This window comes from Phoca vitulina, unplaced genomic scaffold (genome assembly GCF_004348235.1).
Source record: "Phoca vitulina isolate PV1807 unplaced genomic scaffold, GSC_HSeal_1.0 scaffold59, whole genome shotgun sequence".
Classification (NCBI taxonomy): Eukaryota; Metazoa; Chordata; class Mammalia; order Carnivora; family Phocidae; genus Phoca; species Phoca vitulina.
Window position 1 is genome coordinate 5577251 of NW_022589762.1, and position 19395 is coordinate 5596645.

Below are 19395 nucleotides of genomic sequence, written 5' to 3' on the forward strand. Positions count from 1 at the left end.
CTACTACCAGAGGGAAACCAGGTGATATGGGATTGTTTGCAGGTTCAAACTCAGCATTATACCTTCTGCACTGATACACATCACTTTCTCTCTCTCTTTTCCAGAATCAACTTATATGAGTTGATGAAGAATAATAGCTTTCAAGGCTTCAATCTGTCAGTAGTTCGGCGCTTCACCCTCTCTGTTTTGAAGTGTTTGCAAATGCTTTATGTAGAGAAAATCATTCACTGTGATCTCAAGCCTGTGAGTACAAGCTCTGTCCTGACAGGGGAGCTGGTTCCCACCCTCAGAAATTGTTTGCCCCATTCTGTTTCCCGGTGGTAACTGGGAAGCCATCATAACCAAGGCTCCAGGGTGGAAGCCAAGCAGTTATGTTTATATGTTGTATAAACCACGAGAGATTCGGTGAAGACTAAGGGACAGATATCGGGGCAATGCAGAGAGATGTAGTTTATCATCAAGACTGACAGGAGCAGGAAGGTCTGAGGGCTTTCCTACAGAAGGCTTGGGGGTGTGCAGAGACATATGTTATGCAGAGAGATGGAGAACTGCTGTACTAAATCCTGAGTTTATGCACTGTACTCTGAGTTGGTTCTAGGGTACAGCAAATCCTCTGCTCCAACTGAATGTGCCCTTCCCACATGTCCTGCTGGTATTCTATACCTAGCTCTATTATTGCCCTGGTTGCTATGTAGGGATGGTTTCTTTATCTTCCACTGACTGCAAGCTCCCCCAAGGTCAGGGACCATTGTCTTCTCACCATTTTATTCCCAGGATCTGTCATGGTACCTGGCAATAGTAATGGTAGGCAACAAATAAATGCTTGTTAGAAGAGTTAATGATTGCAAGCTTGAGGAGTACAGAGAGGTAGCTAGGGGAAAGGTATAAGGGTGTGAAGATATTCAATCAGGAGCTGGTTCCAAAAACAAGATGATTCTCACAGATATGCAAATATCCCTTAACTTTTCCTCATTCCCTTCTCCTCACCCTCCCTGAAACAGTCGATTTTTTTTATTGTTTTTTATTTTAATTCCAGTATAGTTAACACAGTGTTATATCAGTTTCAGGTGTACAATATAGTGACTCAACATTTCCATACCATACCTGGTGCTCATCATGATAAGTGTGCTCTTTAATCCCCATCACCTATTTCCCTTATCCCCCCACCCACTTCCCATCTGATAACCATTAGTTTGTTCTCTATGGTTAAGAGTCTGTTTCTTGGTTTCTCTCTCTCTCTTTTCTTGCTCATTTGTTTTGTTTCTTAAATTCCACATGTGAGTGAAATCATATGGTATTTGTCTTCATCTGACTGACTTATTTCCCTTAGCATTATACTCTCTAGATCCATCCATGTTGTTGCAAATGGCAAGATTTCGTTCTTTTTTTTTTTTTTTTTGGCTGAGTAGTATTCTATTGTACACCTCTTCTTTATCCAATCATCAGCTGATGGACTCTTGGGCTGCTTCCATAATTTGGTTATTGTAAATAATGCTGCTATAAACATAGGGGTGCATGCATCCCTTTGAATTAGTGTTTTTGTATTTTGGGGGTAAATACCCAGTATTGTGATTAGTGGATTGTAGGGGGGTTCTATTTTTAACTTTTTGAGGAACCTCCATACCAAAACAAAATTTTTAAAAAACCGTAACTCATTGGGCAAATTTGGGATATTTTTACAATCCAATATTGACAAGATAGAGATGTTCTCTCAGGGTTTACTGGTAGAGTCTCACAAGAATGGTGATACATTGATTTATTCTCCACATTCAAGTTCCTAATCCTCAGCTTTGCAGCTTCAAAGAGTCACTACATCCATGGTTTTTGGGCTTAGGGGACTGACTCTAAGCAAGGAAATTCACATGATATAATGGATTTCTTTGAGAAATAGTAAACTGAAGTATATATGCCCCTAGAAAAGTGTGCATGCAACCAGGAGAGTGCTTGGTGAGTGTAGATCAAGAATCAGGGAATTATTCAAAGATACAAATGTAGTGATCTGAAGGGGCACCTGCACCCCAATGTTTATAGTGGCAATGTCCGCAATAGTCAAAAATGGAAAGAGCCCAGATGTCCATTGACAGATGAATGGATAAAGAAGATGTGGTATATATATCAGCCATCAAAAAAAATGAAGTCTTGCCATTTGCAATGACGTGGATGTAACTAGAGGGTATTATGCTAAGCGAAATAAGTCAATCAGAGAAAGACAATTATCATACGATTTCACTCATATGTGGAATTTAAGAGACAAAACAGATGAGCATAGGGGAAGGGAGGGAAAAATAAAACAAGACAAAATTAGAGATGGAGAAAAGCATAAGAGACTCTTAATCATAGGAAACAAACTGAGGGTTGCTGGAGGGGAGGTGGGTGGGGGGATGCAGTAACTGGGTGATGGACAATAAGAAGGGCACTTGATATAATGATCACTGGGTATTATATACAACTGATGAATCACTGAACTCTACCCTGGAAACTAATAATACACTATATGTTAATTAATTGAATTTAAAATTAAAAAAAATAATCAAGGAGTTAGGATAGTTTCAGTGAGCTCTGATGGTCTGATGCATCCATCCCCACTATAGAGTTTTTCTGTCAATATGATGGGAAGGCCTACACCATTTAGTTAAGGAACCTTTCCACTGGTCTGGAGACACACTAGAAATGTCTGCTTTTTAACGACTTTTGCTGAATGAACTCTTCCAGTTAATATAGATATTCTTTAGGAAAGGTATATGGACTAAATTTGTACTTTCTTAATTTGTGATGCTGGAGGCTTCAGGCCAGGCCTGCTGTGTCATATCTAGAAAGTTAAGGACTCAGTAAGGAACTAATTCATCTGATATTCATAATAGTCAATTCATTTGATACTGAGAGCTGTGAAAACATGACTGGGGCTTTAAACTCCAGGCCTAGGTAGTACACCCTCATGCTCTGAGAGCCCAGGAGCTCTGCTTGCTTAACCACAACTCTCCGGCGACACTGGTTTCACGTTTTCCCCAAAGTCAGCGAAAGAATCACAACTCAAATTAAATTATTGCCTTTTTTTGGTCCATTACTGACATATCAGTATGTTGGGGGAGCACTTAATGGAAACATTAAATTCAGTCAGTGATATTTCTAAGACCTTAGGCAAGCAAGAGATAGAGTCTGGTGCCAAGGAGATAAAAATAAACCCATAGGGTTCAGGAGTTACACATTCTATATGGGAAAGGAGACAAAATATATGCAAAGGAAATACTGCAAAGCAGCAAATGCTGGGTCCAAACAAGAGGTACAGACCACAAATCGAATGGGAAGTCAGAGGAGGGGGGAGAACATGGTGTTTGGAGATGTGGGAGGAGGCCAACTTGGAACTGGTCACATTTTGAACTGGGTCCTGGAGGATGGCAGGCATTCTGGTAAATAGAGTGTGTAGAGCAACATTATTAAAACTGACGTCTGACTTTCTCCTTCTCTCTAGGAGAATATAGTGTTATACCAAAAGGGCCAAGTCTCTGTTAAAGTCATTGACTTTGGATCAAGCTGTTATGAACACCAGAAAGGTAGGCACGTTCTGGTCCCTTTGTCTGAATTTTCCTATTGCGATTTCTTTCCCTTACTGAATGAAACACCACTTCCGATGTGAGGTCACCTGGGTTCTAGTCTGGACTCAGCCACAGCAATTGCTGGTGTGATTTTGAACAAGATGCTTCACTTCTCTGAGCCTAAGTCTCCTCATCTATAAAATGAGAAGATTGGACTCAAATACCACAAAGGTCCTTTACAGCTCTTAAATTCTGTATCTGAAATTACCCCAGAGCCTTGGCTCCCAAAACTAACTAGGTGTGCATCTGAATTACTAGAGGCCTCTGAAAATTTACAGCTCCCAGGGCCTCACCCCAGATGTACCGAATCTAAATATCTGGGGGAGATCCCAGCAGTCTGTACTGTAGAACACACAGCCATTCTGAGGTTTGGGAGTCACTGCCCTAAGCTCTCTAGACTTTATATTTTTTTCCAGGCTAGAATCCAGAAAGCAGCCTTGGAGTACATTTGTACAACTGTCACTGAACTTGATTTAAGTGCCTCTTCTTTGACTTTTATCAAGTTTGATGGCAAGAACATGTACCATTTAACAAACACTTAATTGAGTATCTTGTATGTGTTTGTCACCGTTCTGGGTATAGGAACAAAAAACCGAACACATCCTGTGCTTTGATTGCTTACAGTTCAATGGAAGAAACAAAGATACAAAGGTAACAGGACAGGTGCAGTGATTATAAATACGTACAGACCGTATCAAGGCAACAGCAAAGAGGGGTTTGGGACCAGCCTTCGTGGTGGCAGGGAGGGTCAGAGGAAGCCTCCTGAGGCTAAAGAAAAGACTACTAGATGGTTGTTTCTAAATATTCTGCAGCACTACTTTCGAAGACACATGTTATCCTTTATGTACGGAACCCATAAGAAATTCCAGCTAGAAAACAGTCTGCCTCCCACAAAGTACTCATTTGCTTACTCTTCTCAGCCATGAAAGCTGTGCAGCCTCTTTCTTGCCTTGGCTGCCAGCATGCTCCCAACAGAATTTGTAATGATCCTATCCTTGCCTTCAGATAGTCACTTCCCCCTTTATATAGCTTCTGACTTCCCTTTATCTTTATTTTAACCACGAGGCAGTATAGATTATGGATACCAGACTTGAACAGCCTGAGTTCAAATCCCAGCTCTGCCACATAGCTGAGTGACCTTGATAATTTATTTAATCTTTGTATGCCTCAGTTTTCTCATTTTAAAATGGGGACAATCATAGCACCTGCTTCACAGGATTGTCATAAGGACTGAGAGTTGCTCTGTATGAAGCACTTGGAATAGTGCCTGGCACATGTTAAGGATTTTTTTTTTAAATATTTTATTTATTTATTTGTCAGAGAGAGAGAGGGGGCAGGCAGAGGGAGAAGCAGGCTCCCTGCTGAGCAAGGAGCCCAATGCAGGACCGGGTCCCAGGACCCTGAGATCATGACCTGAGCCAAAGGCAGATGCTTAACTGACTGAGCCATCCAGGCATCCCAACATGTTAAGTATTATAGAAGTGTCCATTAAATCCATTTTTTAAAGTTACACTGTGTATATATGTACTTTGCAAAGTGCATCAAAAGCATTTTGGATGTAGGCAGGGTATAAAAGTCATTTTTATTATATCTTTATTTTGTTTTAAATCACAAAATTGTTATGTTTTTACTGTAAACAATTCAAACAACAGACAAGTGACTACAGAATCCTTGCCCTGCCAGTATCTGGGTAAAGAATGTCAGCATGTGGAAGTAACTGTAGTGTCCCGTTTCTCCCACCTCTGTAAAATCTAGGCTCCCCATAGTACTGTCTTCTGTACAGCTTTACCTGCTGAGATTTTGTGGGCTCTTCCTTCTTTACATTATACAACACAATGCACATAATACATTGAATACATGTTAGAAGAGTGTGCATTTTGCATGTTTCTTTTTCCATTTTAATATGCCTCTTCCCTTGCCAAATCACAATACTTTCAGAAGGCATCTACCCCAAATTAACGTGATAGTTTGTAAATTTAGCTTTATATTAGTCTGTTTCCTTTTTCATAAAGTTTGGCTAACTTAAATATCTTTCCCTAGAACGCCTACTTTAGAGTTCTTGACCAATAAAGTGAGGATAGTAACACCACATGATAATCAGGTTGCTGTGAAGATTTGATGAGATTATATACGTAACTTGACTCAGAAGTGCTGATCAGGGCGCCTGGGTGGCTCAGTTGGTTAAGCGACTGCCTTTGGCTCAGGTCATGATCCTGGAGTCCTGGGATTGAGTCCCGCATCGGGCTCCCTGCTCAGCAGGGAGTCTGCTTCTCCCTCTGACTCCCCCCTTTCATGCTCTCTCTCTCTCTCATTCTCTCTCTCAAATAAATAAATAAAATCTTAAAAAAAAAAAAAAGAAGTGCTGGTCAGCACTTGTGTTTCCATCTCCCTGAAAAGCCTGGAGAGTGAAAAGTGGTGGGGGAGTCTTAGTTATCCTCGACCTTCCCTTGAGAAGGTGTCCTGAGGAAGTGTGTTTTGGAGAGGAGGATTTTACCTGATGGTTCTCTTTCTTTCCCCACATTATATACCTACATCCAAAGCCGGTTCTATAGATCCCCAGAAGTGATTCTGGGCCATCCCTACAACATGGCCATTGATATGTGGAGCCTGGGCTGCATCATGGCTGAGTTGTACACAGGCTACCCTCTCTTCCCTGGGGAGAATGAAGTAGAGCAGCTGGCCTGCATCATGGAGGTGAGGGGGAGGGCCGCCGCAGGATCCTTAGCTTGCATGCAAACACTGAGCTACATCAGTCGCTGTCGGGCAGTGGCCTGCATACTTTTTTGTTGTTGGATGTTCCCTAAAAGTATTTTTGGAATTATGTGCCCCTCTGTACACTTTTGAGTTGGTATCTAACATTTTTATATTAAATATATAAATATTATATATTTATATATATAAATATATAAATTATTATATATAAATATATATTATATATAACATATAACATATATATTTATATATAATATTATATATTATATATATTTATTTATTTATATTTATATATATAAATATATATAAATATATATATTAAATTGCAGAGGATGAAATTTCCAACATATTATGAAAGTGACATTTTTCTTTTTGTTTATTTTTTAATCATTTAAAAAATTTTAATTCCAGTATAATTAACATACAGTGTTATATTAGTTTCAGGTGTACAATGTAGTGATTCAATAATTCTATACATTTTGTGCTCAACATGACAAGTGTACTCTACTTTTTTTGAGAGAGAGAGCACTCTCGAGCATGAGTCGAAGGTGGGTGGGATGGGGAGGGGCAGAGGGAGAGAGAAAGAAAGAATCTTAAGCAGGTTCCATTCCCAGCAGAGAGCCCAACGTGGGGTTCAATCTGATGACCCTGAGATTACAACCTGAGCCGAAATCAAGAGTTGGACACTTAACCGACTGAGCCACCCAGGCACCCTGATAAGTGTACTCTTAATTCCATTCACCTAGTTCACCCATCCTCCACCCACCTCCTTTCTGGTAACCATCTGTTTGTTCTCTATAGTTAAGAGTCTGTTTTTTTGTTTGTCTCATTTATCTTTGTTGATTTGTTTTGTTTTTTAAATTCCAAATATAAATGAAGCCGTATGGTATTTGTGTTTATCTAACATTTCACTTAGCATCATATTCTGTAGATCCATCCATGTTGTTGCAAGTAGCAAGATTTCATTCTTTTTTATAGATGAGTAATATTCCATTATATATATACCACATCTATATATACATATATACCACATCTTTATATATATATACACACACACATCATATATATATATATATATATATATATATATATACACCACAACTTCTTATATATATACATCTCTCTCTCTCTCTCTATATATATATATATGTATATGTGTGTGTGTGTGTGTGTGTACCACATCTTTATCCATTCATCTATTGATGGACATTTGTTTTGCTTCCATAATTTGGCTATTGTAAATAATGCTGCAATAAACATAGGGGTGCATTTATCTTTTGAAATTAGTGCTTTTGTATTCTTTGGGTAAATGTCCAGTAGTGGAATTATGGGATCATATGGTAATTATATTTTTAATCTCTTGAGGAATCTCCATACTGTTTTCTACAGTGGCTGCACCAGTTTGCATTCCCTCCAGCAGTGCATAAGAGTTCCTTTTTCTCTACATCCTTGTCAGCACTTGTTGTTTCTTGTGTTTTTTACTTTAGCCATTCTGACAGGTGTGAGGTGATATCTCATTGTGGATTTGATTTGCATTTCCCTGATGATGAGTGATGTTGAATATCTTTTCATGTATCTGTTGGCCATCTGGATGTCTTCTTTGGAAAAATGTCTAATTGTGTCCTCTGCCCATTCTTAATTGGATTATTTATTTTTTAGATGTTGAGTTGTATAAATTTTTCATATATTTTGGATATTAACACTTAATTAGATATGTCATTTACAAATACCTTTTCCCATTTGGTAGGTTGTCTTTCAATTTTGTTGATTGTTTCCTTTGCTGTGCAAAAAGTATTTTATTTTGATGTAGTCTCAGCAGTTTATTTTTGCTTTTACTTCCCTTGCCTTAGGAGACATATCTAGAAAAATGTTGCTATGGCTGATGTCAGAGAAATTACTGCCTATGCTCTCTTCTAGGATTCTTATGGTTTCAGGTCTCACATTAGGTTTAATCCCCTTTGAGTTTATTTTGTGTATGGTGTTAGAAAGTGGTCCATTTTCATTCTTTTACATGTTGTTGTCCAGTTTTCCCAACACTGTTGGAGTCGATCTAGAAAATAGAAATTTGGGATGGATGGATGTATAGGTAGGTAGGTAGGTAGGTGGATGATAGATAGATAGATAGATAGATAGGGATCAGATAATTAGATAGACTAACATATATATATATTTATCTATCTATCATCTATCTATCTATCTATCTATCATCTATCTATCATCATCTATCTATCATCTATAGAGAGAGAGACAGAGAGAGAGAGATTAGATCTTTGTTCATAGTCAAATGTCTTTGTTCACTGGTATAATCCTGTCTTTTTTCCATTGCATAGTCTTGCCTCTTTTATCAAAGATGAATTGACCATATAGTCATGGATTTATTTCTGGGCTTTCTATTTGGTTCCTTTGATCTATGTGTCTATTTTTGTACTAGCACTATACTGTTTTGATTACTACACCTTTATAGTATATCTTAAAATCTGGGATTGTGATACCTCCAGTTTTGTTCTTCTTTTTCAAGATTGCTTTGGCTATTTGGGGTCTTTTGTGGTTACATACAAAATTTAGGATTATTTGTTCTAATTCTGTGAAAAATGCTGTTTGTATTTTGGTAAGGATTTCATTAAATCTATAGATTGCTTTGGGTAGTATGGACATTTTAACAATATTTGTTCTCCCAATCCATGAACATGGAATATTTTTCCATTTGTTTATGTCATCTTCAATGTCTTTCATCAGTATTTTAGAGTTTCCAGAGTACAGCTCTTTTACTTCTTTGGTTAAGTTTATTCTTAGATATTATATTGGTGCAATTATTTTCTTAATTTCTCTTTCTGCTAGAATAGTGACATTTTATTTTTATTTTTTTATTTTTTAATTTAATTTAATTTTATTATGTTATGTTATCACCATACAGTACATCATTAGTTTTTTGGGTTTTTTTTATTATATTAATCACCATACATTACATCATTAGTTTTTGATGTAGTGTTCCACGATTCATTGTTTTCGTATAACACCCAGTGCTCCATGCAGTACATGCCCTCCTTAATACCATCACTGGGCTAACCTATCCCCCCAACTCCCTCCCCTCTAAAACCCTCAGTTTGTTTCTCGGAGTCCATAGTCTCTCATGGTTCATCTCCCCCTCCGATCTCCCCCCTTCATTTTTCCCTTCCTTCTCCTAATGTCCTCCATGCTGTTCCTTATGTTCCACAAATAAGTGAAACCATATGATAATTGACTTTCTCTGCTTGACTTATTTCACTTAGCATAATCTCCTCCAGTCCCATCCATGTTGATGTAAAAGTTGGGTATTCATCCTTTCTGATGGCTGAGTAATAGTCCATTGTATATATGGACCACATCTTCTTTATCCATTCATCTGTTGAAGGGCATCTCGGCTCTTTCCACAGTTTGGCTATTGCGGACATTGCTGCTATGAACATTGGGGTGCATATGGCCCTTCTTTTCACTATATCTGTGTCTTTGGGGTAAATACCCAGCAGTGCAATTGCTGGGTCACAGGGTACCTCTATTTTTAATTTTTTGAGGCACCTCCACACTGTTTTCCAAAGTGGCTGTACCAACTTGCATTCCCACCAACAGTGTAAGAGGGTTCCGCTTTCTCCACAACCTCTCCAACATTTGTTGTTTCTTGCCTTGTCAATTTTTGCCATTCTAACTGGTGTAAGGTGGTCTCTCAGTGTGGTTTTGATTTGAATTTCCCTGATGGCTAATGATGATGATCATTTTTTCATGTGTCTGTTGGCCATTTGTATGTCTTCTTTGGAGAAGTGTCTGTTCATGCCTTCTGCCCATTTTTTGACTTGATTATTTGTTTTTTGGGTGTTGAGTTTGAGAAGTTCTTTATAGATCTTGGCTATCAGCCCTTTGTCTGTAGTGTCATTTGCAAATATCTTCTCCCATTCTGTGGGTTGCCTCTTTGTTTTGTTGACTGTTTCCTTTGCTGTGCAGAAGCTTTTTATCTTGATGAAGTTCCAAAAGTTCATTTTTGCTTTTGTTTCACTTGCCTTTGGAGATGTATCTTGAAAGAAGTTGCTGTGGCTGATGTCGAAGAGGTTACTGCCTATGTTCTCCTCTAGGATTTTGATGGATTCCTGTCTCACATTGAGATCTTTCATCCATTTTGAGTTTATCTTTGTGTATGGTGTTAGAGAATGGTCAAGTTTTATTCTTCTGTATATAGCTGCCCAATTTTCCCAGCACCATTTATTGAAGAGACTGTCTTTTTTTCCATTGCATATTTTTTCCTGCTTTGTCGAAGGTTATTTGACCATAGAGTTGAGGGTCCAACTCTATGGACTCTCTATTCTGTTCCATTGGTCTATATGTCTGTTTTTGTGACATTTTAAAATGAAACTGTTATACCAGTCTTTCAAATGTACTCAGAAATATCTAAAAACCAGAGATGACACCTATACAAATCTATGTATTGTTCAGTCATTAGTCATTCACTATCCTGACTTTTTGGAAAGAATATTTTCCAATAAAAAAGCTTTACCAAGACTCATTGTATGATTATTTATTATGTATTATTCTTAAAGGCATCGTATTATGGAGCTAAATTAGACAAAACAGGAGAAAATAACCCTAAAAAATTAGAAATTTCGCATTTTAGGATTATACCAGTGAACAAAAATATTTTGACTGTGGACAAAGATATTCTCTCTCTCTCTCTATATGTGTGTGTGTGTGTATATATATGTGTATATATGTGTGTATATATATATATATCTTAGTCTTTCTAATTATCTATCTAATATCTATCTATCTATCTATCTATCTATCCATCCCAAATTTATATTTTCTAGATCGACACGAAGTTATGGATGGTCAAAGGGACACGCACATACCCTTGAGAATTATTAAACATAGTTTCATTTCATGGTTGAAACTAATAAGTATTAAAATAATTTATGTAATAATAGCTATAAATGATAACGATGATGGAATGAACACTGGCCTGGAAATCAGTAAACATGGAGTCTAGTCCCAGCCCTTTCTCTTGGGCAAGTCAGTTCTCCCTTCTGGATCTCTGTAAAATGAGATGATCAGAGTACTTGGCTTCTAAGGTTGATGATGAATGATTTAATGAAGCATTCCTGAACCAATCCTGTTTCCAATACCAAGAAGAATTGGGGAGAATGGGATCTGGGTTGAGGTCCCCCCCGGCCCAGAACTGATTCAGCTTCCTCCTGACCTCAGTGTCACTGAGGCAGAGGAGGAGGCAGAGGAGGAGGAGGAGGAGAAGGAGGAGGAGGAGGAGGAGGAGGATAGTGTTGTGCATGGATGTGGCTGGGAACCCAGCTGCAGGGATAGGTAACCTAGGGCTGAGGACACCTGTAATTTCTGTCTCTGTACATCCCTATAGGCTGCAGTGGGTAAAGGTGAATAAGTAGGTGCTACACTTTTCTTTTCTTTTGTCATATAGTGGACTGATGCCCATCTGGTGATTTCCACCTCCCAGAGTTGGGATATGTCATTCCTTAATTCAAGGGTGGTCAGCATATACACTGGTTTATTTATTCTGACAATGAGATCTGGCTGCCATTAAAAGTGGGCTACCTCCAGTTGGTCTTAATGCTTATTTAAAATAACATGGCTGATATTGATACTCAGAATACTGAAAGTGCCCTAAATTAGGAGTCAGAAGACCCATGCTTTTGGCCTTTTTATCACTGGCTTGAGGTTATCACTTAATATCCCCTGGTCCTTATCTGTAGAAGCAAAATTTAGCCAAAGTCCCATCCAGCTCTAATGTGTGACTCCACAAGAGTGAACCCACTGCATTGTACTTGTTGAAGGTGCTGGGCCTGCCACCAACCCACTTCATTCAGACGGCCTCCAGGAGATGGACATTCTTTGGTAAGTCCCCAGCTCTAATGCTCTTTTTCCCATTGTGATGATGAAATCTCATAGACCTTGGAGATACCTCCCATACCTAAACCTCATTCAATGCTTTTGCCTGGGCCCATCCCAAAGGGCAAGCTGTGATTAGGAGCTTCTGCTAGAAAAGTAAAAAGCTGCTGAGAAGTGGTACCAGAAAGCATGATGGAGATGGGATGGGGGAGTCACATTGGGAAGGCGGTGTTGGCATAAAAATGACAAGGTTTCTGCTCAGAAGATCTATCAGCAGATCTTGAAACTTGAAAGCTTATAACTATGCCCTTTCCTGTAAATTCTCCTTTCTCCTGCAAGCAGCTTGCCCCTTCATACTATGTACTGTGCAGAGAAATCATAGAACAGAAGCTTCTAAGAATGGTGGGAAATTTCTTTGCTACATTATATCATTAATGGAGCATCATTCTTTCCTGCTGAAATTCTCTTAATCCTCCAAATCTTTACTATGCCAGAATCATAGCAACTTTGCTATAAAATGGGTAAATAAAGCTGTTAGAACAGTTTGGCTGTGGATATGTTGTGGCTTGCCAGTTATGTATAGGACGGCTACCTAATTGCTGGAATTAAGCTTCATCCATGGCCCCATGCTGCCCAACCTCCATCACAGTTTCCAGGCTCTGGATTTTCTGATCCTCCGACTTTCTGATTGATTGGTGCTGTGCAAGATGGACAGGTGGATTAACAAGGTCCAACTGAGGCAGGGCTTCCAGGGCACTATGCACCAAATAGATGAAGTCGGTCCCATATCTAAAATCCTTTTAAAGAACCACAAGAACCTAAGGGATTCTTATGTAGAAAAATCCATAGTGACCAGAAATTTGGCCAAGTGGAGTGAAGCCAGACATGAGGGAAAGGGGCCTCCACAGATAGGGGCTCTGCACCATCTGGAATGACATTTCTGACCACCCACTCCCATCGGGATAGTTCATAGGCTTCTATTGGCTATGGAATATCCATCATCCTAGCCCTCTCACCTCTTATTTCCACCCAAGAGTGCCTTCAAAATAGGGGCAGATCCCTTACTTTCTTTCCACAGCTTGCCCCATAAGTAAAAGAGTTAAAAATACCCTGATGGGGGATTCCTGGACAAGACGGTTTTAGTCATGTTGGTGGTCAGTCAGTATACATTAGTTCAGTCATGTGAGGGTTAAAACGTAATCTACTCCTGCACCATTTGGTAAAAAGCCCCTGCCACAGCTACAGGTTCCCTGGCCCCTTTCCCAGGACCTATTGGACTTGCCAATATCCAGAAACTAAAAGTTTAAGGCCTGGCAAGCTGAGGGTCCTCCATGACCCTGTTTCAGTACCAAAGCTATTATCCTTTCTGATTGGTTAGTCCCATGCCATTCCAAGGTTAAATCTTTGAGACATCATCTTGTAGTCATGGCTGGAACTTTGAAGACCTTCCTTGTGGGCATGGTAAGTGTCCTGGCTGCCTTAGAATAGTGCCCATGCACTAACCCTTCTTCTAGAGCAGTCTGATGGCAGGCAGGAAGATTTTAGCTGACTTGTTTTTATAACATACATAGAGCAATGGAACTGGTCTTTTAACCCCAGGTATGCTTTTACCATCCACCACTTTTAATTTAGCCTTCTGGATTTCAAAGGATTTAGGGGAAGAAAAGTAGGGAAATTGGTGTTCCCTCTTGACAGACAAAGACATTGTGGGAAGAGTCACATCTTAAGCCCATAACACTGAATTTAAGATTTTACGTTGTGGGGGGCACTAAAAAGAAAGGAATATAGGGCATCTTGGTAAGAGGGTCTGGTTCATAGAGTACTGGTTTTTACCACCAGAATGAGGCTTTAGAATAATGATGTGTTTTTGGTAGCAACATCCACGTCTTCACTTCCTGCATAAGAAAGGACTTTATTGGGATCTGCATCTTCTTCAGCATTTCCCAAACTTTATCTGATTATAAGAATCAGTTGGAAACTTGACAAAAATGTTAATTCCCATTATCTTCCTGTGTAACCTATGATATAGCAGATTTGAGGTGTGATGCAGGAGTCTGTATGTTTTTGACAACAGATCTTTGTGATATTTATGATAAGTTTGAGAAACACTATGTTCACCTCAATTATTGGCTCTCCCTTCCCCAGATTTGGGCTGCCAACAGCTCCTCAACCCCCAGCCACTTGTAGTTTATACCCCTCATTAGCAGCAAAGTGATGTTGCTTCAAAGGCACTAAGATGCTTAGGTGCTCCAGGTCACAAGAAGGAGATGGAGAGATTAATTAAATATTGAGGAGCATCAGAGAGATGAGAAAAACTTGTACAAGAAAAACAATTACATAATGATGACTTTAGAAGCTGTTATTTATAAGCCTGTGAGCCTGATTATTCAGTCATTTGTAAAAAGAGCAACATAGGATCAAATGCGAGCACTGGTGCCATAGTCAAAAAGGAAATGGGGTTTGTATGAGTTCACAGTACCTATACCCTATGCAATACTCCCAACTCATTTTTATGTCTGTAAACACACATACCCATGTGTGTATATACACACATATACACATTCAGGGTCTCTTCTAGGAATTCAGTGTGAGCAGATGTTCTTTTTGAGGCCCCACATATTGCATTGATTATAAAAGTAATAGAAGGGCTTCATTATGCACCTTCCAGAATGTCCATCATGTGAATCCCACTGAGTTTTTTTTTTTTTTAAAGATTTTATTTATTTATTTGAGAGAGAGAATGAGAGACAGAGAGCATGAGAGGGAGGAGGGTCAGAGGGAGAAGCAGACTCCCTGCCGAGCAGGGAGCCCGATGCGGGACTCGATCCCGGGACTCCAGGATCATGACCTGAGCCGAAGGCAGTCGCTTAACCAACTGAGCCACCCAGGCGCCCTCCCACTGAGTTTTTGTGAGAATTGTTTAATGTGTAAATTGTGTGTGTGTATTCACATCCATCCATATGCAGATTTACAAGGTGTGAGCATAAGTGGTCATCTTTTCTGAACATGATGTCCAAATGAGTGGCCTCCCCTTCAAAGCATTGCACAGAATATTCTAGAGAAACCTCTGGAGCTGTCTTCAGGGCTTCTTTCCAGGCATGATAAATACATTTGGTGAGAGTTTTAATCAGTCAGAATGACTGTGTCTTAAGCAACAAAGCAAGTTTAATCATTCCAATTTATGGACAAAATTTTGATGTGACTATAAAAAAGTAATGAGATTAATTTGCTTGTGTGGCTTGTAAATGAGTTCTGAAAGCAGATGATTCTCCTACAATGACTTTCTTGTTATACTTCAGGGATGTTCCAAATTATTTTATTGGGTTAGTGGAAAAGGAGCAAGGGCATAGATAACCCAAGAATAGACAACATCTTTTTTTGTTCAGAGCTGAATGTTTTTGTCACTTCAGATTTATTATTATTTTTATTATTATTATTCATTATCATTATTATTTTATCCTAATTAAGGTTAAGCCATTTGATTTTGGGAGGAGGAGGTGGAAAGGAGGCTCAGAACATACTGAATGGGGGGAAAAGTGTTTGTAAAGGTTAATTGCATTCATTGGATAATCTACATGTGATTCTTTCCATCTGAATGAGATGGAGGGCATGTTTGTGTGTGTGGGAGGGGGGTGGTGTAGGACAAAGCTAGAGCTGCAAAGACCACTCCAAGAAGCAGCATGGTTGAGTGAACAGCTATGATGTGACCAATATATATTAACACCTGGAACTAAACACGGAATGTTGTATCTCCAAAGATTCCAAAGGTTTTCCTAAAAATATGACCAACAACAGGGGGAAAAAAAGATACCCGGATTCTAAGGATCTCACGATGGTGCTGAAAACCTACGACACCAGCTTCCTGGACTTTCTCAGAAGGTGTTTGGTGTGAGTTTGCAGGGGTGTCTCTGCCTCTGGGTTTCCTCTTAAACACTGTATTTTCCCATGTTTGCTGGTGAAAGTCTGGGGCTGGGACATAGTTATAAAAATAATAATAAATACTAACCATAGAGCTTGAGAGTCTGTAGAATGCTTTTCCTCATTAGACTGTTCTCTTCCATTCTTGTGTGACTAGGATGGCAGATGATTTGCTCTGTTTTGAGATGTGGAAGCTGAGGTTCAGTGACTTGCCCTGGATTAGTGTGTGGGTAGGGCTTGCCTTCTTGGCCTCAAACTGCCTGGCAGCAAGGTTGTAGGCCAGTTCTAAATAGCTTCTGCTTCAGGAACTGAGGTCAACCTCTTGTATGTTGTAACTGTTTGCATACACACCCAGTATATGGTTTCTGGGTCCCTCCCCATTCCCCTAGGATTTACAGCCTAAATTAAAGGATTAGGGAAGGGATGATTTATAAACCATTTATTATGTACAGCTTTTTGGAATCTATATGCTAATTTTGACTCTTAGAAATTAGGTTCTGTACTTTGGTCAAGTCATAGTAAAAAAAAGGAACAGTACATAAAGCATTCAGAACAATGCCTAGTGTTTCAAAAATGTTAGCTCTTGTCATTCTTTTAAAAGAGGTTTTGCAAGTGTGTCTGCACTAAATGGCAAATAGATTAGCCACATGATATTTGGTCAGTTATTGTCTCTCTCTGGGCCTCAGTTTCCTTTTCTATATAATGAAGTATTCCTAAGGTGTCTTTAGCTTTATCAGTCGTATAATTGTTGAGTATTTGTGAAACCCTATGTTTATGTTCTCTCATTCTTCCAGTGGGATGGAATAGTTTTAGCAAAATACTCCTCTTGTATTTGTGCACTCTGGGAATTGAGGTACTAGCTCAGAGGATAGGCCATCAAATACTGCTGAAAGTTTTCCCATCTAGAGGGTCATGCTACTCATTTGAAGAATGGAGCTAGAGAAGGATCCTATATTTCACCATTATCTCCATCCCCCTGCCCCAGCCTTTTGCTGAGGCCACAGAATGAATGTGCATTAGCAAATGACAGAAACTCACTACTGAGACTGAGGTGAGTTGTCCAGAAACCCCAACCATCCAGAACACAGCTCAGAACCAAGAAAGAAATTTTTTTCTTTTTTAGGGCAAAAGGCTGGTTGCTCACAACTTGCAGGAGGCGATCAAGCTAATGGGGCCTATTATCTTATCATTCCTTTTTTTTTTTTTTGCTAATTAACAAATTTTTGGAATGACAGATTAAAAATTTTGAGTCAAATTTAATAGGGGCAAACGTAAAGTCCTATGTCAAGCTTTTATAGGCCAACTTTAGAAAGTAAGGAGAGGGGAGTTATAGCTTAGCAGCAGCTCATTTGAAAAAGAACTGGGGGAAAAAAAAAAGAAAAAGAACTGGGAGCTTGGGTTGTTTACGACCTTATAAATCTAGAATATTAATGCCATCTACCTGCAGTTAGAAGCTATTCCCAGCATGATGAACATCGTAAGACAACAGCTGAAATTTCCCATCTAGGAAGGTGACAACCTTATTATATGACCAACACTTAGTAGTAATGTAAATGTTTTTGGATAGTTGGAGGATTGTGACATAAAAGATTAGTTGTCTCATTCTGTATACAGTAGGCCCCCCCTCCATGGTTTTGCTTTCTGTGGCTTCAGTTACCCACTATCTACTGCAGTCCAGAAGCAGATGATCCTCCTGATGTCTTGTCAGAAGGTCAGTACTAGCCTAGCACTACATCACACTGTATCTGTCATTCACCTCACTTCATCTCATCACGTAGGCATTTTATCATCTCACGTCATAAGAAGGGTGAGTATAGCACTAGAAGATACTTTGAGAGGGAGAGACCACATTCACATAATTTTTATTATAGTATATTGTTATAATTGTTCTATTCTATTATTAGTTCTCATTGTGAATCTCTTACTGTGCCTAATTTATAGATTAAGTTTTATCACAGGTATGTATGTAGAGGAAAAAACACAGTATATGTGGAGTTTTGTACTATCTGTGGCTTCAAGCATCCACTGGGGGTGGAATGTATTACCCTATGGGTAAGGGGGGACTACTGTAATGTTAATGGGTAAAATTAGAACCTGGGTCTAAGTTACTAGTGTAAAAGTCCTAGTGGATTTTGGCTCAATAAAAATGAAGAACTTTTAAAGAATTGGTTTTATCAAGATTGGAATAGCTAATTCTGTGACTAAGCACCTTGTCACTAAAAATAACTCAAGAATGGCAGGATGATTCCATGTTGAAGGTTCTGTCAGATGCCTTTTGTTACTGCATTAGATGTTTGGCTGGATTATACCCAAATCTCCTTATAATATTAATATTCTAACACTCTGTAATTTTGTGTGTGATATATTTGAAGGCCCAGATTTTGTAGTTTGGAACTTGAAATTAAGCATCTCTTTGTTTTGATCTTAGTTTATTGACCTCTAAGTCCCCATGGTTAAGATTTTCTATAATATTTCTTGGGAGGGAAATTCTAGGAACTCTGGAAGACTTGGGCTGTAATATATTCCCTGGTTTGTCATGCAAATTTCCTAAAAAGGTTATTTTCATAGTTGTTTCCAAGTACTTTTTTATGTTGTAATCTCTGTTCTATAATGATATCTTTGAGTTATAACATGGTTTAAATGGGTTCTTTAAGAATGAACTATTTTTATTATATCTCATTTAGGTTCTTTATTAGTGTCTTTTTAAATGTTTTCAACATTAGAAAGGGAAGCAAAACAATAACCCGTGCTGGGCTTTGTTGGTATATAGATGGGAACCTTCTCTTCGTATGACGCCTGACCAGGCCCTCAAGCATGCTTGGATTCATGAGCCACGGAATCTCAAACCACGGTCCAGGCCCCAGACCCTGAGGAAAGCCAGTCTCTGTCTCCCCTCTGAGGCTCTGAAGGCCAAGGTTCGAGGGCATCATCACTTGGACATAAAAGGTACAGCCCCTCAAATAGCCAGTCCTCTTCCTGTAGTCCGGGGCTCAGGTATCTCTGGAGGATTCATGTCAATTTCTCTGAACTCAACCTTGGATAGTTATTCTGACTACATCACTACTAGCCTGTCATTTCTCACTTTTGAGATTTAGCCTCTTTCAGGAGACTTGCTTCTAGCTGGGTTTGCTTCTTTCTTGCCCCTTTATATTAGGAATTTCCACTTTTCTCCTGTCTTCAATTCCCTTTCTCCTCCTTTCACCGTGTCCTTCTCTGCCTGACCTATAATTACCTTTTGAATTTTTATCAGATTATGGCATTATGCAGATATCTTTTATATGCAATATAGCCT

The 19395-nt window shown here is 39.1% G+C and overlaps 1 protein-coding gene across 1 annotated transcript in view; it reads left to right on the top strand.

Moving 5' to 3' along the window:
• Nucleotides 1-19395, top strand: part of DYRK4 (dual specificity tyrosine phosphorylation regulated kinase 4) — a 34513-nt gene that overhangs the window by 14523 nt on the left and 595 nt on the right. Inside the window, exons 5-10 of the mRNA XM_032391054.1 lie at nt 105-243; nt 3470-3551; nt 6115-6287; nt 12131-12191; nt 15944-16073; nt 18874-19070. Coding sequence (XP_032246945.1) covers nt 105-243; nt 3470-3551; nt 6115-6287; nt 12131-12191; nt 15944-16073; nt 18874-19070 — 782 coding nt within the window. The remainder of the gene's footprint in view (nt 1-104; nt 244-3469; nt 3552-6114; nt 6288-12130; nt 12192-15943; nt 16074-18873; nt 19071-19395) is intronic.